The 24,188-nt window shown below is 36.6% G+C and overlaps 1 protein-coding gene across 1 annotated transcript in view; it reads right to left on the minus strand.

Moving 5' to 3' along the window:
- Nucleotides 1-24,188, minus strand: part of CFAP54 (cilia and flagella associated protein 54) — a 303,235-nt gene that overhangs the window by 254,290 nt on the left and 24,757 nt on the right. The window contains exons 6-15 of the mRNA XM_004748490.3: nucleotides 22,261-22,404; nucleotides 20,464-20,577; nucleotides 20,239-20,340; nucleotides 15,134-15,332; nucleotides 11,622-11,803; nucleotides 11,369-11,534; nucleotides 10,356-10,441; nucleotides 5,502-5,636; nucleotides 4,414-4,564; nucleotides 109-185 (exon numbers count right to left, since the gene is read on the minus strand). Coding sequence (XP_004748547.1) covers nucleotides 109-185; nucleotides 4,414-4,564; nucleotides 5,502-5,636; nucleotides 10,356-10,441; nucleotides 11,369-11,534; nucleotides 11,622-11,803; nucleotides 15,134-15,332; nucleotides 20,239-20,340; nucleotides 20,464-20,577; nucleotides 22,261-22,404 — 1,356 coding nt within the window. The remainder of the gene's footprint in view (nucleotides 1-108; nucleotides 186-4,413; nucleotides 4,565-5,501; nucleotides 5,637-10,355; nucleotides 10,442-11,368; nucleotides 11,535-11,621; nucleotides 11,804-15,133; nucleotides 15,333-20,238; nucleotides 20,341-20,463; nucleotides 20,578-22,260; nucleotides 22,405-24,188) is intronic.

The raw sequence follows: 24,188 nt of genomic DNA on the forward strand, positions 1-24,188 counted from the left end.
CAGGGAATCTTCTTCCTCTGCCTGCCAGTCCCCCTGCATGTGCTGGTTCTCTTTCTGACAAAAAAATAAATAAAAATCTTTTTAAAAAATAAAATATTTTTGCAATACCTTTAATATTGGAAGAATTTCTGTGTTCCCTCTCGAAATCCCAAGGGAGTCACCAGTTCCTTTCCTTAAAGGTATCTCTGTGGGAGGAAAGAAAGGAAAAGAAGGAAGGAAGGACCAGAAGAGGAAGGAAAGAAAGAGAAGAAAGAGGAGGAGGAAAAAAAGGGTTAAAAGTAGGAAGAAGAGGAGTGAGAAGGAGAAAAGAAACAAAGGGAAAGAAGGAAAGACCAGAGGAAAGAGGAGAAAAGAAAAAATGTAAACACAGCAGTGACTCATAATCCTAAAAAATGTTATGCCAAATTCTTTGATTTTTGGTTACTTTTTGATTACTCATGATTTTAGAAATGATTCAACACTTCGAAATTGACTGAATACAAAATTATTTCTTCCATATAATTATATTTTGTCTTTATATAAGTTAATTTAAAAGCTTCTTGCAGTACAACAAACAAAATTAAAAATCTTGATTATTAACAAGGTAATATTATGGTAAAATGACTGGTCTTTCTACACAGTCTATAGAGTCCATTGAAAAGCATTCAAAAGGGGGTGCCTGGGTGGTTCAGTTGGTTAAGTGACTACTTTCAGCTCAGGTCATGGATCCGGAGTCCCAGGATCAAGTCCTGTGTCAATTTCCTCCATGGGCAGCCTGCTTCTTCCTCTGACCTTCTCCCCTCTCATTTTCTCTCTCACTCTCAAATAAATAAATAAAATCTTAAAAACAAAGAAAAGCATTCAAAAAACAGGGTAAGAGCCTAATGAATTTGGACAAATATCAGAAAAGACTGGTTTGAGTGAAAGGAATATAAATTATAAATATATGCCAATGCTAGCTTCCTATTTTAAAATCTATTCCATAATTTAAATAATCCATTACTTAGTAAACAGTCCAATAAATATTTTGAATCAGACTGCCATAATTAATATATAAGAATGACTTGTACTTTGTGTTTTATGTGCCAATAAGATGATGGTAATAATAATACTGGAAAAGTTATAAGAATTTATACATCTGAATGGGGATAACCCCTCACTACATAAACTTAGATTTTTCTATTTTTAAATGGATCATACTCCATTATCAATTAATTCTTTAGAGGTGAAACACTTTAGCAAAGAATCAACAAATTGCATTTAGTTAATTTGTAATTAAACAGAATATAAATCCAACAAAACAATAGTCTCCCAAAAGTAATTAGTAAACAAAACAAAATTGAATAAGGAATAGACAAAAAAAAAATCACTGGGCTTTTTGCTTTCAGTAACAGGTAACCTGGAAAAATTCTCCTGTCTAGAGACCACTAGAAAAGCTGGAAAAAAACTGTTTCTTCATATTTAAGTAAAAAAGATCATGAAAATGGGAACTTGAGCTACATTCCCAACTGAGGACTATTGTCAATTCTGAAACAGAAAGCTAAGAAGCCAAGTGATGCTTCTGACAGCCTTGAGAACTAAAGCAACAGAGATTAGGATCCAGGGCCACCAAAAGTGAGAAGCCAGAAGGGGCTGCATCCCAGGAGTTAGGGTAAATGGAAAATAAGTCAACAAAAGAGCATCTCAGCTTCAAATTATCTTAATCTCTCAAACTGGACTAATGGGATCCTGGAGTAGTAGTGTCTTCATATATTTAGTAAAAACAAGCATAAACCTTCTCTGGAAGGTTTTAACCTCATTAACCTCATCTAAGCCTTCAAGTTATTTCTATAATATATTTAGCAAATATAATGTCTACCACACAATCAAAAATAGCCAGAGTAACCAAATAGATTATGAAGCAGTTCTTCACTTAGGAACTCAACATAGTAAGTGCAGAAGAAATGACAGAAGTTTGAAAACCTTTCTGGATTCTCACTCTTACTCCTTCAATGACAGATAAAAGTTGTATAAATATCTCAACCTCCCAGCTCTCTAGGTTCTACACAGTCTCCTACAGGTCTCTCATAGGAATAACCCCTAAACCTATAAGAGTAGCCTTCTCTGTAACTTACTGCATTTTGTACTGTCTTCCTTTCCTTTACTGTCTTACTTCTCCACACTACCACCCTGTTTCCTAGATAATATCCCAAATAAAACACTGGACTCAACAACTTGTCTCAGAATCTACAAGGGGCGGGGGGGACCTAGGAGAAAGGTCAAACTGACAATAGCTGAACTCACTGGTTAAGTCTTTACAACACAACATGTGCGGTAACTGGGCATTATATGCTTCCTGATTCAACACAACAGGAAGTAAACAGCACCACCACCTATGAAGTATTCTTATGAATTTAGAAGATATTGACAGGAATTCTTTTTGATAAGATATCACGGGAATCTAATCAAGCCTCTAGAGCCAACTACCAGGTAGAGAAACAAGTTAATTCCATAAAGACATAAGAAGCCAAATCCAGATTGTGGGGAATCTACAAGATGGCAAATTTCTTCAAAAAATAAATGGCTTGAAAGGGGGAGGAAGAAAGGAACTCTTAGATATTAGAAAGAAAGACTCAAGAAAAATGTAAGAAAGTAAAATGTATGTATGGGCTTATTTGGATCCTGATTAGAACAAACTAACTTAAGATATTTTTAATACAGTCAGTGACATAGGATTTTTCCCCTAATTTTATATGGTAATAATGGCATTTTAGTTCTGTAAAACAAAATAAAATCTTTATCTGTTACATAGATACATAAACCAACAGACACACACACATGTACACACATGTGTGCGTGCACACACACAAACACATCGGGGTATTTGCTAGTGAAATAACATGGCATCTGTTTTAAAACACTCCAGAGGAAAACATGTGTTCCAGGAAAGAATGAAGTAAAATTGGCAATATGTGCATAATATTTGCACTGCATAATAGGTACATGGTAAGTTATTTCATCTCTCTCTATTTGAAACTCTGCAAATATATAATTTTTTAAAAAGGAAAAGGCATTTTAAGATAGGACATTTCAAAAAAAATAGGACTTGAATGTATTAGATAGCCAGAGACCTTTAACCAGTAGTTCCCAAACTTTGATGTGTATCAAAATCACCAGATAAACTAATAAAGACTAGAAAGGCCCAGGCTTTTCTGAAGTAGGATAGGACCTGGGCCTTTGTATTTTTAATAAGCTCCCAAGTGATACTGATGCCAATCAAAATTTGAGAACCATGGCTCTAAAATTCCATCTGTTAAGCCACACTCAAATGAGAACAGCAGAGCCAGATCAATAAATCTCTGGGAAAACAAGTACTACAATAATGACTTTACTACAAAGTCCCTCAAATGTCATATACACTATGTAAGAGGGGTAAAATAGGAAAGTAAACACCCACTAACCACACCCCCACTCCCTACAGATGGGTTACTTTTTAAAACAGATGGTTCAGGGGTTCAACCACATGCTGAAGAAAGAAGGTCAGAGCATAAGGCTGTACTTTGGGAGAAGGAACTTTCTAAAAGGAGAAGAATTGCTGGCAGAAAGGGATTGGGGCAGAGAGAGTAAGGAGTGGGTGGGAAATTAGAACAAAAATAAAGGAAGAAAAGAGGAAAAGGGGAAAAGAAAAGTAGAAACAAAATAAGTGAAGAAAACAAATTTTAAAAGGAGGGAATCAGAAGACAGAAGGAAATTTAAAAGGAGTAAAACGTAAAACACTGATCCATTCAACAGACATTTTTTTAATTTATTTTTTATTTTCAGCATAACAGTATTCATTATTTTTGCACCACACCCAGTGCTCCATGCAATCCGTACCGTCTATAATACCCACCACCTGGTACCCCGACCTCCCACCCTCCGCCCCTTCAAAACCCTCAGATTGTTTTTCAGAGTCCATAGTCTCTCATGGTTCACCTCCCCTTCCAATTTCCCCCAACTCCCTTCTCCTCTCTATCTCCCCATGTCCTCCATGCTAGTTGTTAAGTTCCCAGTCTGTATGGGGCAGTGTGGTAGGTACCAAAAATATAACGGCAACCAAAACATGCTCTCTTTCTTCAAGCAGCATACACTCTATCAGAAAATGGCAAAGGAGGAAAGGCAATAAAAGGGGAAAAGTAAAAAGAAGGTAAAAGTGGTGAGGAATGGAGAAGGGGAATATATGAGTGAGGGGAAGAAAAAAGACACTTTTCTGCCACGGAACCATAGAACAAATAACCTCTTTAATATTCACTTGGTTAAACTTCTACTATTTCTATCCCTGGTTATAAATCACCAAGGAAGCATAGTACTGAAATGCCTAGTTTTCATTAACAGTAGTTATTCTGTATTCCAACTTATATATTCATATGCATGTCTGTAAATAAGAACTTCATACTTTTTCATTCATTATATTACCTAGAGATTTTTTAAATTTTCTTCGTGGGTTTCCTAATAACTCCAATATTTCACTTAATCGCAATGTGACTTCTGCTACCACCACAATGTCAATATCTTCCATTTTATAGCAGTGAATTACTTCATTTATCTGCCACAGAAGATAAACCCACTGAAAAGAGAAAATCAATTAAAATTTTATTACATTATAGAGTAATTTTTTTAAACTTAGGACTTCCTTGAAGTCATCATCTTCTAAACATGTAAAAATGTTAGACAGGTAAACACCCCCTTACTAGTACATCTTAATTATAAACATCAATGTTCTTAATCAATCTGTTTATATAAACTCATAAAGAAGATCCACCTACGCTTATAATCTACAAATCTATAGCCATAATGGAAAATTTATCATCTTTTTTTTATCATATCAGTAAAGATTATCAGTATCCTCAAAGTTCTAATTTTCCCTTCAGAAAGCAGCTGTTAGGATCACTACCAAAGTCTTCCAAAACAGTGAAGGGTTAAGCAGGTATTTCAGGCTCCATGTTAGGTACCTTCTATCATGCCTATACCCCCAAAGTCTAGCTCATAAAATTAGCCATCACACTTTGGGAACTAAAATGAGGAAACAACATTATTTTTTCATAGTACATGGTAAAACCAAGCCCATGTACCCAATGTACAACTCATCAAGTATGTTACTGTTAAATGTTTCCTCCTATGTTCCCAGGTTATAATATTCACACCCACTCAATTTTCTCTTTTCCACAAAAGAGCTCTTTGAAATAATCTAAAGATATTATTGCAGGGGAAAAAAACTAAAATTCCTTATTTATTTGTATTTTCCATTATTAACCTCCTCAATGAACTTATCCAAGTTTGTATAACCTTAAATGCACTATACTTATTCTTTCCTTAAAAACCTGAAATACCTTCCCACTCCCCAAAACTAAACTGCAGAAGTGCAGAGAATATACTTAGAGAAAGACTCAGTCAGCACCACATTTAAAGAATGGTAGTTATGCAAGTGGATTGATAGGGAAAATTTAGATTTGAAATGTGCATCACAACTTAAAGCAAGTAAAAGGAAACAAAAAAAGGAATACTTTATTACTACTGATTTTCTGGGTGAATTTTGCATAGTCACTTCTGGCCATATTGATCTTCTGAATTCCTAATTTGCATTTCTGCCATAGGAACATTATCATGTCCACAACAATTTCTTTATCAGGCTGAACATTCTGAAAACAAAAATGGTAAAGTAAATTGGTAAGAATAATAAGATACACATATAAATACAGTTATATAGCATTTAACGTGTGTCAAGGAACATTATAAGAGCTTTATATACCTACGGACTGAATGTTTGTGTCTATCCAAAATTCCTGTGTTGAAATTCTAACTCCCAGTGTGATAATATTTGGAGGTGGGGCCTCCCACCTTGAGGTGAAGGTAAAGCCCTCAAGAGTGAAAATACTACCCTTATAAAAGGGACCCCAGAGTCTGTCACTCTCTTTCTGCCAAGTGAGGACACAAGGCAAAGACCGCCAACTATAAACCAGGAGGGGGACCCTCACCAGGCACCAAATCTGCTGGTGCCTTGATCTTGGATTCTCAGCCTCCAGAACTATGAGAAATAAGTGGCCCCTATTTAAGCCACCCTGTTTATGGTATTTTTGTTATGGTAGCCCAAACAGACTTAAGGCTTATAACAATTTATTTAATCTTCATGACAACCTTATGAAGTGAGTACTATTACTATCATCCCCACTTTCCAGAAGAACAAACTGAAGTACAAGATTAAGTGGTTTTTCCCAAGATGAAATGAATAGAAAGTAGCAAAGCCAGGATTCAAACCCAAGAAGTCTAGTTCCAGAGTCTACACTCCAATGAACGCTCTCGGTCACTTCTGCCTCTCTAAAAAGAAATGTTCCAAACATTTTTAGGCAAGCTATGTAAGCTAATTATCTCCAACCAAATTTGAAAGTTTTATATACTACTTCCTTTTTAAATTTTCTGTGTAAAAATAATAAAGAATGGGGAAGGGGATGAATTAGTAAGGGGAGAGGAAGTAGGGAGCTGAAAAAGGATATAAACAAGGAGGAAAGAGAGACATGAAGAAACCAACAGAGCATTACACTGGGCATCAATAGATACCATGAGTAAAATGAATACATCTCCTTTCAAATCAGTTATTTGGTTCTTTCCAAAAGAAAATATAATTCATTATATCTGAACTAGAAAGATAATGCGTTTATGATTAAAATACACCAAACCTTAAACTCCTTTAGGGCAGCTCTAAGACCTAATGTGCATATGTAGTACCTTATATGGGACCATAACAGAGATCAATAAATGTTTACTGAATTGAATTGAATGAACTAAAACATACATTATTATTTTTTTTAAGTTGGTAATAAAAATTCCTTGCCCTGTGGTTCCTGGGTGGCTCAGTCAGTTGGGCCTCCCACTCTTGGTCTCAGCTCAGGTCTTGATCTCAGGGTTGTGAGTTCAAGCCCTGCACTGGGTTCCACATTGGGAGTGGAGCCTACTTTAAAAAAAAAAAAAAATCAGGGGCATCTGGATGGCTCAGTGGGTTAAAGCCTCTGCCTTTGGCTTAGGTCATGATTCCAGGGTCCTGGGATTGAGCCCCACATCTGGATCTCTGCTCTGTGGGGAAACTGCTTCCTCCTCTCTCTTTGCCTGCCTCTCTGCCTACTTGTGATCTCTGTCTGTCCAATAAATAAATAAAATCTTAAAAAAAAAATCTGGGTAGGAGCTATACTGGATTAACAGCATAGCTCTAGGCTATTAAAGTGGACCAGAATGGCTTTCTCACACTAAAGAAATTAAATATGTGGGAAAGGATAGCCTTTTCCTCCAGGGGCATTGTTTGGCCTCAGAGAGTCAGAGAAAGCTATTGAAGTTAGATTTTTGCATCTGGTTACACAGGCAATGTTACTAGAAGAAGAAATTAAGTATAGAAGAAAGTATAAATAAGTTTTGGTCTATTCATACAGTGGAATACTATGCAGTAAAAATGAACAATAAACAATCACTTACAACAACAAGGATGACTCCTACAAACAATATCAATTGAAAGAAGATACTGAAAGTATACAGAGATCTCCCTTGACTTACAAATAGAAAATACTATTAATTAAAAATGCATTTAATACACCTAATCTACTGAACATCATAGCCTAGTGTTGCCTATCTGAAATATGCTCAAAACACTTACATTAGCCTACAGTAGGACTAAGGTCCCTAACACAATAACTATCTCTTGTTATTTATTGAATACTGTGCTGAAAGTGAAAACCAGAATAGCTGTGTGTCTGTCATCCACCCTCATGATCATGTAGCTGATTGGGAGCTGTGGCTGCGGCTGCCCAGCATCATGAGACAGTATCATACTGCATATGGCCAGCCAGGGAAATGATCAAAGTTCACATTTTAAAGTATGATTTCCAGTGAATGTGTATTGCTTTTCACCATTGTAAAATTGAAAAATCTTAGGTTGAATCATCCTAAGACAGGGACCATCTATATTTCCTGTATCCAATTACATACAATATCAAAAAACAGGCAAAACTAACCCAATGAGTAAAAAGTCAAGACAGTGAGTACCCTTGGTAGGGTTAGTAAATAGTGAGGAACACAGGGGGAGCTACTGGGTGCTGGACATGTTCTATTTCTTGAACTGGATGTGTTTCATTTATGAAAACTCATTGAGCTATACACTAATAAAATTTTTTCATTATATATTATATATCAATATAAAGTTTAAAAAAAAAAAGTAAGATGCAAGGGCACCTGGGTAGTTCACTTGGTTAAGCATCAGACTCTTAATTTTGGCTCAGGTCTTGATCTCAGGGTCATGAGATGGAGCTGCCAGTCAGGCTCTGTGCTCAGTGTGGAGTCTGCTTGTCCCTCTGCCTTTGCCCCTCCCCCAACTCATCCTCTCTCTCTTTCAAATGAATAAATGAATAAAATCTTTTTAAAAACAAGCAAACAAAAAGTAAGATACAAAGTAATGAATTTCTAAATATTTCTATTTTGGGAGATAAATATATATCACGTATCAAATGGCATTATAAAAAAGATATATCAAGTGCCTGGGTGGCACAATGGGTTAAGCCTGCAACTCTTTGTTTTGGCTGAAGTCATGATCTCAGGATCCTGAGATCACCAGCATTGGACTCTGCACTCAACATCAGGGACATACAAATAAAAACCATAATCAGATACCACCTCACACCTGTCAGAATGACCAAAATAAACAATACTGAAACAACAGATGCTAGAGAGGAGGTGGAGAACTGCTGGTGGGAATGTAGTCACTGTGGAAAACAGTATAGAGGTTCCTCAAAAAGTTAGAAATAGAGCTACCCTATGACCCAGCAATTACACTACTGGGTATATACCCAAAGCATACAAAATACTGATTCTAAGGGGCACACGCACCCTAATGTTTACAGCAGCACTATCAACAATACCCAAACTATGGAGAGAGCCCAAGTGTCTATCAACAGAGGAATGGATAAAGAAGCTATGGTACATATACAAAGGAATATTACTTAGCCACCAAAAAGGAAGGAAATCTTGCCATTTGCAATGACATGGATGGAGTAGGGTGTATTATGCTGGGTGAAATAAGTCAATCAGAGAAAGACAAATACCATATGACTTCACTTATATGTAGAATTTAAGAAACAAAACAAATGAACATAGGAGAAAGAAGAAAAAAAAAAGGAGAGAGGGAGATAAACCCTAAGAGACCCTCAGCTATGGAGAACAAACTAAGGGTTGATGGAGGGGAGGAGAGCAGGGGCTGGGCTAAATGGGTAACAGGTATCAAGGAGCACAGTTGTGATGAATGTTGGGTGTTATCTGTAAGTGATGAATCACTAAATTCTAGTCCTGAAACCAATATTACACTATATGTTAACTAACCAGAATTTAAATAAAAACTTAAAATGAAAAAAATTTTTTTTTATTTAACTCTCCTACTATAATCATTATATTTGCTATCAAATACCTTTCTTTTAAAAATTAAATACCTGTCACAAATATTTAATAAACCCAGAAGAAATAAAAAACATTAAACAGTAGAACTTCTCAAGTCCCTTACTGTGGTTTCACTTTTCTGAACAAACTTAATAAATGCTCTATCTTTGTGGTTTTCAAACTTTTTTTAGAATTAGTAAAGCCAAATTTTCAAATGAAATTCTATTTCAGCATTGTATATAAACCTAATAGAAACAGGTTAGGGTGTTACTACCCAAAGCTGAGCTCCTGAGGGAACTTCGGCAAAGCCCTGGGGATCCCTGGAATTCAGTTTTAACACCAGCGATGTTCTAGTTACTTAGACATTCACACCCACAAATCATCATCTCTACCGGCCATTGAGTGCAAAGTGAATCCAAATAATAACCAAGCACTGTACTCATGGACTAGAAAGCAGTATTTCATTAAGAATATTAACTCTAACTGAAATGACTGCCTCACTTCCTTCATTATTTTTTTTAATTTTATTTATTTATTTGAGAGAAAGAGACAAAGAATGAGAGAGAGAGAGCATGAGAGAAGAGAGGTCAGCAGGAGAAACTGTCTCCCTGGCGAGCAGAGAGGCCGGTGTGTGACTCGATCCCAGGACTCCGGGACCATGACCTGAGCTAAGGCAGTCGCCCAAGCAACTGAGCCACCCAGGTGACCTCATTTCCTTCATTATTAGAAATATAGCTAGCCTAGGAATTTTCCAAAAAGGAACAAAATGGATTATTATCAAAACAGACTTAAAATCAGAAGTCAGATTATGACTCAACCCCTTATTTAATGATTAAACAATATAGAATTTTGGCAAGGTGCAATTCCTGTGATATTTTAAATCTGGCTTTAAATTAGGTACAATAACCTCCTTCAACACTATTACAAAGTATCCAAAAAAGCAATTTCACCTGGGGAGAGTCACAGACACAAGAGTATAAGGTTGCTGCCAAATGGAAAATGTCTTCTGAATACCCAGAAGTCTTCACACAAGAATCTAATTCATAAAAGAGAAAAAAATGAAACAAAAAAATTACAAAATTTCAAATAGAAAAGGCATAGAAATACTGAAATTCTACAAAATGATATAAATGGTATCTGGGCAAATATTTCATGTCACTAAGATATTTCTGTATGAAAACTAAGTGGGCTCTAATGCAATTAAAAGAAACTATTGTCATTAGTCTGCGATCTATATACCAACTACATTCAAAATAGAATTGAAAAGGCTTAAAATATTAAAACACATGTAAAATACGGCAGTTGAAATAAAATAACAAAAATATCTATTTAAAAACCACTAGGAAAAATATATATATATCACTGTCTAGTAATTGAATTGTCTTGAAATGACTTAAGAACATTATAAAACATTTAAAAAAACCCTACAGGATTAAATTATTCTTGCCAGTCTAAATATAGAGGGTGCAGATTTTAGTTATATACACAATAACTTTTAAGACTTAAAATGTTGGAATGAAAAACTGCTCCTACTGAAAAAAGATGGGAGACCACCAAATCTTGCCTTGCCAAAGTGAACTGATGGCTTTTGATTTACTGCCCTGCCTGCTGATTTCTCATTTACCAACAAGGTAGCAGCTAAATGGAGCCTTCTTCATCTACTCAGAATCATTACATAGAATAAAACCCAACATCCTTACAAGGTCTAGAAGCCTGCAGGATCTGGCACCCAGCTATTTCTCTGCCTGCATTTCCTACCACATTCTCAAATTCCACCAGCACCAACAGTACACTCCAGACACATGTGCCTCCTTGCCATTCCTTCAACAACCAAGCACACTTCTGCCTCAGGGCCTTTGCACTTCCTGTTTCCTCTGCCTTGAATATTCTTTCTCACTTCGCCTAGAGAGCATATTTTATCAGACGAAATTTTAAGTTTCCAAAAAGGTAAATAAATACTCACCGTGAAAAATAATTTTCTTAACATAAATTTGAGCTGACTGTCCTTCTTTACAGTTTTCCATGGGAAAGACCAAACCCTTGTTTCTCTTTATGTTGATTAAGGGTTCTATTGCAACAAGAAGAATTAAATCCTTTTCTGCTTTCTTGGACTCTGGATCATCCTGCCTCTAAGAAAAGTTTATCCCATAAGTTAATTAATAACTCAAAGGCATCTTAACAAAATTAAAACAAATCATTGGTTTTGTATATGTTACCTGGAGAAAATCAATAAGTTGCCCAGCTAAAGAGTCAAATAAACTCCATTCCTCATAAGTAAAAGCCAATTTTACAAATTTCACAGCAGCATCTATAGAAATAACATTTTTCCCTTTTACAGTAAGTTGCAAAAGAGATGTTTGTGGAAAATCAAGCATTCCATCTGCACCAGTATTTGACACTAGAAAAGGAAAGAGAGAGGTTTGAATGTCATTCATGGAAAGACATATTTACTGAATATTAACTAACAGATACTTCTAGGCACAAGGGAAACAAGGGAATAGAAGCAAATACAATCCCTGCCTTCACAGAGCTTATACTCTAATGGAGAAATGAGAAATCTTGGCAGGGAAATACAGGGTGTTATGGGGACAAATAAGAAGGGCATCAAACATGGGTTTATGGTGGGAGAGTGGTCAAGGATGTCCAGCCAAAGAAACACGGAATCGCAAACACATAGAATTAGCAAGAGTTAACTAGTCAAGTAGGCAGCTAGATATTACAAATTGAAAGCTCAGGAAACAGATCTATAATAGGGATACAGCTTTAGAGTCATCATTACATATCCATAGTAAACAACAGAAGCAGCCATGGGCAATGTACAGCTGTCTAGGATAGGAGAATTACGACCCCCAACATGTAAGAGAAGGGCAGAGAAAGAAAAGGCTGCAGAGAAGAGTGCTTTTCTAAATTCCTTTCTAGGTGTATTCAATAGTAACAAATATTAGAGTATAAGGGAAGAAAAGCACTGAGAAGAGACCCCTGGATTGAACAAAAAGGAAGTTGTCCATGACATTCTCCTCAGAGGGCTGAGGACAGAGGGCTGTAGACTGTATAAGTAAGAAGGAAAGAATCTAGAACAGTGGAAATGGACAATTCCTGACTATAAAAAGAGAAAGAAATACAGGGAGGAAGCTGAAAGAGGACATGGGAGAAAGGGGCAGTTTGGAAATGGTAAGCTAAAAGACTTCAAAAGAAGAGAAGGAACACCCTTTCCATTTTAATGAGAGACAGCGGAAAGGATGGGTATAAGTGAAGGTAAGTTTTCAAGTATGGAAGAAGGAAATCTCATCTGAGATCATTTTCTTCATGGAGAGGATAAGCCCAAGCTGTGGCAGAGAAATTCCTTGCCTACAGATCAGCATGCACATGTGAGGATGCACACACACAGTGACACAGACACACACACCCACACACACCCCCGAAACTCACTTAAAAGTACACATGCTAAGGTCTAGGCTTTCACCTCCCTTTCCAGGGAGACTGTGGACAAGTCAGCTGACTGCACCAGAGCAACAGAAGGTAAGCTCATGAAAAAATAAAGTTAAAAACACAAACACTTTGAAACTTTTTCTCTTTGAAAAAGAGAAGATTTTAAAAACATGAAGCAAGAATAAATTGCTGTGAAAAAGAATCAAATTGAGATTAGGTATAAATTATTTTATTGTTGAAACAAAGAATTCAATAGATGAATGGAACAGAATAGCAAGAACCAAAGAACAAATTAGTAACCTAGAAAGTTGGATCGAGAAACCTTCCCAGAAGGCAACAGAAAGGAATAAAGAGATTAAAATAAGGATGTTTGGGTGGCTCAGTCGGTTAAGCATCTGCCTTCAGCTCAGGTCATGGTCCCAGGGTCCTAGGATTGAGTCCTACATTAGGCTCCCTGCTCAGCATGTTGATTAGTCAGGGACGGCTTTTAAGAAAAAATGAATTGGGCCTTAAGGGATACTGAGATTCAGAAGGTCAAGGACAAGATAGTGGGAGAAGGACAAGGCAGGGGGAGAAAGGGCAGAGAACCCCAGAAGGTATAACTATACCCCAGACTTCCTCCCTGGCAGCCCTTAGTGCTGCTGACCAAGCACAGTTGTGGCAAGGAGAGCCATATGATGAGTTTTGACATGTGAGAAAAGACCACTGTCCCTTCCATGCTGGGCATTATGGCCTGCACAAGATTCTCCAGAGCTTTCTCAAATCCCCTATGGCAGAACAATGCCAACTTTCAAAATGAGGGCTTCTGCTCAATCTGACATTTTAAAATTTAAAAAATTTTATGAAAATTTGAAAATATTGGATCAAAAATCAAATTTTTTTCATCCTATTTAACAAACTAATAGAAGATATTTTTAATGAAAAGAAAGCCTAAATCATTTTATATGTATGGGAAATTTTTAATTAATAGTTAAAAACCTTTCCACAAAGAAAATTCCAACTCCAAATGCCATCACCAGTAAATTCAATCAAACATGTAAGAAATAACAACAGTCTGACACAAAATCTTTCAGATAAGAGAGAAAGAGAGTGTATGTACTTCTCAACTCTTTATATGAGCTCAATATGTCCTTGAAAGCAAAACCTAAAAAGGCACTACAAGAAAGGAAAATCTCTCATGAACAGAAGCAAAATAATAAACATTAGCAAACAAAATCAAATTATATATCAAAAGGATAATGCTTACCTCCACATTAGATTTATTCCAAAAATATAGTGGTTAACAATGAGATAAGCAATCAATGTAATTTGTCACATTAACAGAAATAAACTAGAAATCCATTCAATCAACTCAATAAAGCCAGAAAAGGCTTTTGATGAAATTCAACAACTATTCATAATTAAAAACAAACAAAACTCAGCAAACCAAGAATAATAGCAACTTCCTTAATCTGGACAAAAAGTTATCTTAAAAAACCCTTCAGCAAACATCAAAATTAATGGTAAAATGTCAAAAGCTTTCTATGTGAGATCATAAATGAGACAAGAATATCCACTATTACCACTTCCATTTCATGTTTTATTGGATATCTTATCCAATGCAATAAGCCAAGAATAGCAAGAAAGAAGAAATTAAAAGATTAAGAACTAGAAAGAGAGAAATACAATAGTCATTATTCACAGGTAATGATTATACACCTAAGCAAATCCAAAAGAAAATCTCATAAATTATTTAAATTATTAGTTGTGTTTAATAAGATTCCTCAATTTAAGATTTAAAAAACTGGAGGGGCTGCCTGGGTGGCTCAGTGGGTTAAGCCTCTACCTTCAGCTCAGGTCATGATCTCAGGGTCCTGGGATCGAGTCCCGAATCGGGCTCTCTGCTAGGCAGGGAGCCTGCTTCCTCCTCTCTCTCTCTCTTTCACTCTGCTTGCCTCTCTGCCTACTTGTGATATCTCTCTGTCAAATAAATAAAATCTTAAAAAAAGAAAACAACTGGACATCATTTTCTTTTTTTTTTTTTTAGATTTTATTTATTTATTTAACAGAGAGAGAAGGATCACAAGTAGGCAGAGAGGCAGACAGAGAGAGAGAGGGAAGCAGGCTCCCTGCTGATCAGAGAGCCCGATGCAGGACTCGATCCCAGGACCCCAAGATCATGACCTGAGCCGAAGAAAGAGGCTTAACCCACTGAGCCACCCAGGCGCCCCAGGTATCATTTTCTTATATGTCAAATACCATACTAAAATTTTTGTCTTTCATGTTATAACATAATATATTATTTTAACAAATTATTTACTTATTAAAAGTTCTTTTCCTGCCATAAACAGTTCTGAGACAACATCACGAACTTCTACTTCATCTGTAACAATAGATCCAGTTTGTAGTGTGCGCCTATTTGAGTCAGAAAGAGTTTCTAAGACGGCCAGAAACCGGGATGCAGTGCTATCCAACATCTCATCCAACAACCGCTCTGTGACAGTACGTGGCCATGGCAACTGGAATAAAAAAAAAAAAAAACTACAGTCCACTTTTTTAGAGTTCTACAGTGTTTAGTATTATAAGCAAAGATAAGCAAGGAATATTTCATTAATGCTAAAAGAGAGAGTGGCTGGCCTGTCAATGAGATGGCTACTTTTATGGTGTTCATTTCCAAGGTGTTTCTCCAGACTCCATTGATGTCATGACACCATTACATCAAAGACTGCTATTGCTTTATGTCCATGTTTCCAAGGCAGCAATAAAAGGCTGTTTGTTTATTTCTATCTTTTTATTAGGGCAACATCAATCTCCATATGCTTTGTGTTACCTTAATCACAGTCTTCAGGAACTGATATTCAAACTTCGGTTGCCTAGGAATTTCTCAGGAATGCTTTTTAGATTCACAGACCAAATCTTGAGATTCAGTGGGTCACTTTTCATAAGCACCACAGGAAATTCTAATGCAGAAGATCCTTAAACCCAAATTTGAAACAATATTTTACAGTATAAATAGCTAATCTTATAGTAGTTAATGAAAGAAGAATTGACAGCTATACATTAATATGCTAATGGCTGTTAGAGCCCTGTATGAATTCCCAGCCACTTTGCGTTGTATCATCCCAGAATGATTTCCCCTCCTGCCTGTGACTTGCCACTACACTATTCTTCAGACAAAAATCTGTTCTCTGTATTTAGATTACCAGTAAAAAAAAGAAGTAGCTCTGGTCAACTTTTCTAGACTCCATATCCAGTTAGAAGATACCTGTCATATTCCCCATGGTTCCCCTGTTCCTCTCCATCCTGGGGCAAAGTCAGAGAGACAGAAAAACATAAACAGGGTTAAAACTGCTTTGGAGTATTTTTCCCCAAACAACCAACTTCTCTACTCATTAGCTTCTATGACTTTTCAATCCATAGGTTAACTTATAGGTTAAAAACCTCAATAAACTTAAATTTCATGCCCTAGCCTCTCTTTACTAACAGACATAAGGGTTTCTTCTAAGATTTTTACTGTAAGTTAAAACAGAGCTTTCTAAAATTATACTTGAAAGCATTACAAATTTTCTAATAATTAGACATATTCAAAACGAACTTATAAAAACCAAAGATTAGACTTAAATTGCTTTTAGAAATACCATAGAAAAACTAAAAAAAGTGAAGCAGAATATTTATCAAAGCTGTAGATGAATACCAAGTAAAAGATCATAAAACATAAATATTTAAAAGATCTATAAAAAAGATTTAAGGCAACAAAAAAACAATGGGTTGCCAAGCATGACAAGCAAAATATTAATGTCTATAAAAATGATGAGCTCAGGGATGCCTGAGTGGCTCGGTGAGTTAAAGCCTCTGCCTTCGGCTCAGGCCATGATCCCAGGGTCCTGGAATCTAGCCCCGCATCGGGCTCTCTGCTCAGCAGGGAGTCTGCTTCCCCTTCTCTCTTTGCCTGCCTCTCTGGCTACTTGTGATTTCTATCTGTCAAATAAATACATAAAATCTTTTTTTAAAAAATGATGAGCTCATTCAAATATATTTTTTTCAAATATATTTTAAAAATTGAAATCACTAGTAGATAAGTGGTCAAAACTGTGGAAGGCAAAATTCACAGAAAAAGGAAATAATAAGAGTAAACACAAATATAAGGGAAAGTTGGATCAAAGAAATAGTTAAAATGACAAGCCATTTATAAAAACTGAATTATTCAAAAAGTAGAGAGGGATGCCTGGGTGGCTCAGTCAGTTAAGCATCTGACTCTTGATTTAGATTGAGGTCATGATCTCGGGGTTGCCAGATCAAGCCCCAAGTCAGGCTCTGCACTCAGGGCAAACTCTGTCCTAGATTCTCTCTCTCCCTCTTTCTCTGCTCTTCCCGCTGCTCTTTCTTTCTCTCTCTCTGTCTCTCTCAAGTAAATAGATAGACAGATAGATAATCTTTTTTTTTTATAAACATATATTTTTATCCCCAGGGGTACTTTTTTAAAAAAATAGCAAAACGGTAACAACTTGTAGTGGATTGGTACATGCAGGCTGTACTCTGCATAGCTATTTCAGAAATCAATTTGGGAATATATATCAAGAGAAATAAAAGTGACTGTATCCTTTGATTCAAATCCTGCATCTTTAATTTTGTCCACAGGAAATTTAAAAAATAGTATATTGAAGCTGTTGATTACTTCAATATTTAGAATAACAAAGAACTGGAAACCACTAAAATTTTAAATAGTAATAAAAATATTTGACAAGTTATGGTACAAATACTGCATAGAGTATGCTAGACCATCTTGAAAAACATCAGGATGGATGAGAAGCTAAATGACATGATCCAGATAGTCTGTTCCACTTCTAAACAGACATGGCATCTAAGACATCTACTCCATGAGATGTATTATGTTAATTGAGATGTATTATGCTATTATGTTAATATATTATGTTAATCCCAATATAATATACCTAGCCCAGTCAAGCTTAATTTCTCACTATCCCCCAATGAACTTTGTTTGCTCCTGCTTCTAAGCTATGATCATGCTCTGGTCCTGTACTTAGAATGTTTTATCCTCTCCTCCCTATACACTCAAATCCTGCTCATTATTCCAAGGTCATTCAAAAAGACAGAACCATGACTGCTCCTATATATTCTACCATACTTGTAACCACAGTAGGGATTTGATACATTCTGTTAAATGAATGAGTGAAAATAAATAATAGTAATAACTAATATTCCTGAGGACTTTCTACACACCACAAACATTCTAAGGGCTTTACATGTAATTCATTTAAACTCTACCATTATATCCTTTTTAATACTTACCACAAACTATAATTACTATACTTATTTATTATGTAATTCCTCCACTAAAATTTATCTCCTATCTTGTTTATATAGCAGGTACTATAAAAATATTTATTGAATGAATCACTAAACAGTCAATCATTATTAGTATGGATTAGTAGTCCTTTAAAGGAATCCTTTGAAAGTCAAAATGATAAACTTTCAGTTCACAATGGACTGCCAAATTCAGAAATGTTTTATAAAATAGATTTAATATTACAATTACTTTCTATTTTAGACACATAAAATTATTTCATACATATAAAGCAGAACATTCTGCAAAGTATGTCTAGGCAATATACTATGACTTTATAAAAAGGGTATGTTGACTATTCCCTATAGAAACTACCAACTAAACTAAAAGATATACCACCAGACCTTTCCATAAAATAATTACCTTAAAGAAAAGAAAAGAAATAGATGTGTTTTTAATATAATTTTTCTTGGAATTTGAAATGTTTTTCTTTGAAAATATACTTAATTTTTATAGAAGGATGATTATAAAGCATAATAATATGCTAATTAATGATAGTCTTCCAGCTTTGGACACTTAAATTTGGCTTTCTCAGAGAAAAAAAAATTGCTAGTCAGAAAAAAAACCTACCCATTGCTTTCTTACAAATGCCAGAGGCCGTTACTACTCAACAATACCAGATGCGGGCAGTTCCACAGCTCATCCAAGAAATTGTCCATGATTGAGCAAGTCACTGCCCCCACTGACTATCCACCATTGGTCAGTAAGGGATATGATTTTAAAAGGATATATGAAATGTACCTCTGGGCTCAGCAGTCAACATGCCATAGTCACACTAAGTAGCAATAGAAAGCTACCATGCATGCCCAAAAAATTTTTATATTTAGATATTATGATTTATTTTAGAGAAAAGAAAAATAATTTTTCCTAAATGTAAGAAAAAATGAGTGAAGAAAGCAGCAGTTTTAGGAGTATTGAGAAAGCACTGGACGAGTGTCCTGGGGTCTAGTTTGCAGCATAGCCAGCAGTTGCCTTTGTCACCTTGAGGCCATAACTTAAGTACTCTGGGCTTTATTTTCCCATTTATAATAATAGGACAGGACTGAACCAGGACTGAAATTTCTTAAATTTCTTTCAGGTTTTAAAGTTCTACTACCCTCCTATCCAAAACTGCTCAGCTTCCCCTTCACTTTCATTTTCAGGCCCTACCAAGAAGTTCACAAAAGAAATTTACAGCCATCTAGAATAGTCAGGGACGGCTTTTAAGAAAAAATGAGTTGGGCCTTAAGGGATACTGAGATTCAGAAGGTCAAGGACAAGATAGTGGGAGAAGGACAAGGCAGGGGGAGAAAGGGCAGAGAACCCCAGAAGGTATAACTATACCCCAGACTTCCTCCCTGGCAGCCCTTAGTGCTGCTGACCAAGCACAGTCGTGGCAAGGAGAGCCATATGATGAGTTTTGACATGTGAGAAAAGACCACTGTCCCTTCCATGCTGGGCATTATAGCCTGCACAAGATTCTCCAGAGCTTTCTCAAATCCCCTATAGCAGAACAATGCCAACTTTCAAAATGAGGGCTTCTGCTCAATCTGACCCTTAATCTGGCAGTCATGAGTAGAGCCCCCTATGAACTATCATGACCATGATGCTAGCGAGAAATAAAGTTTATTTTAAGCCACTGAGATATGGGGGTTGTTTTTGCTACAGTGCAGCCTAGTTCCTAAACACTCCCAAGGGTAAAGTCTGAAGCTAAGGAGAGAAGGTGTCTCCACCTTCTCTCCAACCTCAAAGCCCACTAAGCTAACACCATCCAGTCAAAGACAAAGGCCTCTATGGCTCCACTCAAGTCCACATCTGAACCCTTCCCAGGCTCTTCTTCTGCATCTTGCCCTTTAAAGTTACAAAACTGGGATTGCGGGAAGGTACAAATGGAGTGAGGCTGTGTCCACAGTGGGAAGGCATTCCTCAATTTGCCACTGGTGCAGAGAACAGGGGGTAGGATTTAATACTGAGTAACTAAGCTTCAAAGATGGGAGGTATAACAAAAATATCCTGCAAAAAGAAAAAAAAAAAAAAAAAAAAAAAAGAACCTGAACAAGAGAAAATACTCTTAGACTTACGGTTTGAGCTTCCCTCAGGTTAACTCTTATCTTTGGTCTAAAGACACTTTTGCTTTTTCTTCTAGATTCAAATACTCCCCTTTTGAAGATCATCACTGCCATCTGTCTCAAAAAAAAGAATTATATATGAGGCACCAATGGGATGCACTTCTCAAGCACTAATACTAAGTTCTTAATCAACTATATAGTGCAGTAAATTTCTTTCATTTCATGAAATTTTTATACCTTTATTGTGGCCTCTCTATAATGTCTTCTGGATTCTTCCTGTGATTGTGAGGAACTCATTAATTCCAGTTGCCTTAGCTCATCAATTTTAGCTAAAGCACGCCGAGCAAATGCCTGTATGCAATTAAAATAAATTTAATTCATAATAAATGAGAGTATAGCGATTAAAAATGTAACAAGACAGCAGGTTTTATTCTCCCAGATATTTGATTTAATTGGTAAATTAAACTCTAGGTTGATGCTAACTCCTTATAAACACTATAAATATCCCACCGATCATTTCCTACAAGCGTCCCAATATTCTGCAGGTCTAAAGTTAATAAGCTGTCAGATATGTTAACTTTACAAATCAAGAAAATGCCAGAATTCTGTACTTCTTTTAAGAAAAGCCAAATTCTGTAGCTTCATATAGATGATCACTTCTCTGGTATCGCATACACACACACACACCCCTCTCTGAAATACTAACCTTCTTACTAAAGCATCCTGTACTATCTAGTCAGCTGTTCACTTTGTCCACTAAATCGTGAGGTCCTCATATGGTCTTATTTATTTTTGTATCTCTAGTACCCAGCATATAGGAAGTATCTACTAATGTGCGAGGAAAGGAAGGAAGGAAAGGAGAAAGAAAGGAAAGGACGGAGATCTGCTTGTTTAATCAGATCTCCATTATTATGATTCTCTACAGTTCAATTTATGTCATCTGTTTTACCGTTTCTTGGAAATGTTTCATCTACAACTTATAATTTTTCATGAAGATCCTTTTAGACATAATAACATATATGAAGGGCTAAATTTTCCAACAAGGGAGAATTCCAATAGGAATCAAATAGTCCAAACTGTGTATATGTTCCATTCCCTGACAATTTTAACAGCTACAGAAACACTAGTACATTGTAACTAACTGTACATGCATGGTGAGTCGTTTCTAGAATGTACTCTGGGCTAGAAAATGTACCCCCAAGGGCTGTATAAGGCTATTCAGGATGAGCCACAACAATCCAGCCATTCAGAGTGAGTTTAGACAGGAAACATTTAACGTAAAGCAGCTAACCAGCCCAATGGCTGTGAACAGGATGGGAAAAGAAGATTTGTGCAAGTGTGAAGGCTCTGTCCTGCTCAAGATTTCCAGTCAAGAGGTTCAGTGAGGGTTGCAATCCACCCCCCACTGCACTCACCAGACCATACACTCTGGTGCAGGGATGTGCTGGCCTAAAGGAAGGGCTGCCTGCTTCTGATTCTCACCACGCCCTCATCCAGTGACCAGCCAGGTACAATATACTGTAGAGAAGACACCTTTTTCTCACTGACACAGATTTACCATAAGGGCTAATAGAAGCCCCTAAGTTATATTTCAAGTAATCAGTCTAAAAGATACACAGGAAAAGAAGAAAAACAAGAAATATCATATATTAAACAAACGGCAGCTGGAAGCAGAGAAAGGCAAGACAAATGGACTGTAGGGAAACAGAATATAAAACTGAACAGGGAAGGAAAGTGACCTGCATACAAGCATCCAATGAGGAAGGTGTCCGATATCTTGTTCAGACAGGGGCAGAGGAAACGGAAGTGAATGGAGAAGAAAGGAGAGAGCAGAATGTAGAACAAGAGATAACAGAATGGAGAGGCCAAGCACATTTCTGCAAATAAACCCTGGGACTTTGGTGTCTTCGTCCCAATGCAATTCTTTAGGTTACATTTGTCCGTTTGTGTTTGTGTTGCTGGACATCTGAAGAAGAAAATACTAAATAACTTATACTTTAAAAACTGGAATCCTGAGAATGAAAAGCGGCCCACCTCTCCATGAATGCCAGCTTGGCAATCATAGTAGCACTGGCAGACGGCAGTGTAAAGAGTAGCTCTCCAGGTCAAGTATCTGACAGACAGGAGGGGGACCGAGCATTCCATACACATGCTGGCCCACAGGAGGTACTCTAAGGCCTGAGGAAGAAAGAGAACACTCAAATGTATTTTCAGTTTAAGCTAACAATGATGATTTCTATCTAATATAATCTAATTATAAGTTGTGAGCACAAGCTGCTGACTGCTTAAACCAAAAATACTATAAATAGTGAGTCAAGAGAAAAGAAGCATTTCAAAAGCAAAGGATTAATTTAAAGAACTCAAAATCTCAAGTTAGTTATTTTAAATGTCTTGCTTCTTAGCTCCTAAAGTGCTATGAACTCAACTGGTTTTTATTAATATCTTTCAAGTGTCACCAGCAGTGTAGGAGGTAATTTACATAGATGTTTCTCTACCTACATATCTACATTACATTCAGTGACATTAATATGCTCACATGTGTGTGATTCCAAAGCTAGACTGTAATCTCTCGGAAAAGAATGGCACTTTTTTATTATATCACCAGCACCTGGAAGAATCCCAGGTACATAGCAGATATCTCCAACTGCTAGTAAATGAATTCAGTAGACAACCTCAAAGTCAGCAGAACCAACGCAGGAGAGCTAACAAGTCTTTGAGACTCTCAGAAAATAATGATAATAAATTTGGACAGCAGAATAAAGTCCTTCTTCTTATAACAAATTTGGCCTTCAATAATTGAGGAAGTAATTAAGGAAAAATAGGTCTGCAATAGTCAACTCTTGGAAAGGCAAATCATCAGAATGGTCCGGGAGCTTCATAGGCATGAAGCAACCTCCCACCCCCCGTGACTGACATAGCATTTAATAGTAAAAATAGATAAAACACTGGTAACATTCAGACCCTATTACCATCTCTGGAGCCTTCAAAGACAGTATGTACAACACATGAGCAAGCAGCTCAGCTTTCTCATCTAAGAGAAAGAAATCTGAAAGGCCAGAATTCTCCACTATCTAGTCAGTTTTTATTCCAAAGGAAAAGAGAATGCTGGAAGTAGAGCAGAGTTTGACACAGAATTATAATATTCTTTGCTATCCACTAAGCTCATCCCACCAGAATATAAAATCACTTAGGAAAGGGACCTTGTCTGTCTTATTCACCATCATATCCCTATCTCCTAAAACTATCTGGCATGTAATGATAAATATTATATAAATATATGTTGACTGACTGACCTTCATTAAAAAAAAATCTCTAGTTAATGATGCTAAATGAGGAACTATGTTAAGTAATCATAGAATCAAAGGGCTGAAAGTCAGTCTAATTCCATCCCTACCAATATCACTGGCACCACCACCAAATGTCCTATACCTTTCCAAACCAAGAGTTCTCAACTCTAGCAACAAGGAACATGCCACATGGCATTAGAAGACAATTCTAAAACATGAAAAGTGCTTTCTTAATCCGAAATGAAATCCCCCTTGATATACCTCCAGTGCACTGGTCCTAGTTACGCATCCTGGAATAGCATAGAACCACCCCAAATCCACTTCCAACATACAGCTTTCCAAGAACCAGAAAACCACCTATGCATCCTGTCTTCTCCCCATCTCTCTCTCCAGGATAACCAACCCTGGATGCTTTCAGATCTCCTAGGACTGACTTCCCTTCCCCATCATGGTTAGTCTCCTGTGGTTTTGCTCCAAGCTGCCAATGTCTTTTGGGGTGCATGACTTCTCCACAATAAAATGAAGCTTTCAATCCCTGGTTCTGGACACTACATCTCTACTAAGTGGGCCCAGGGTTGCTTTATTCCTGTTGTTGTTGTTGTTGTTGTATGCTAACTTTGCCACGCTATGAACTGAGGTGGAATTAGCAGTCATCCAAATGAATTTTCTCCCATT

This window comes from Mustela putorius, unplaced genomic scaffold (genome assembly GCF_011764305.1).
Source record: "Mustela putorius furo isolate JIRA1106 unplaced genomic scaffold, ASM1176430v1.1 tig00000788_pilon_pilon_pilon, whole genome shotgun sequence".
Classification (NCBI taxonomy): Eukaryota; Metazoa; Chordata; class Mammalia; order Carnivora; family Mustelidae; genus Mustela; species Mustela putorius.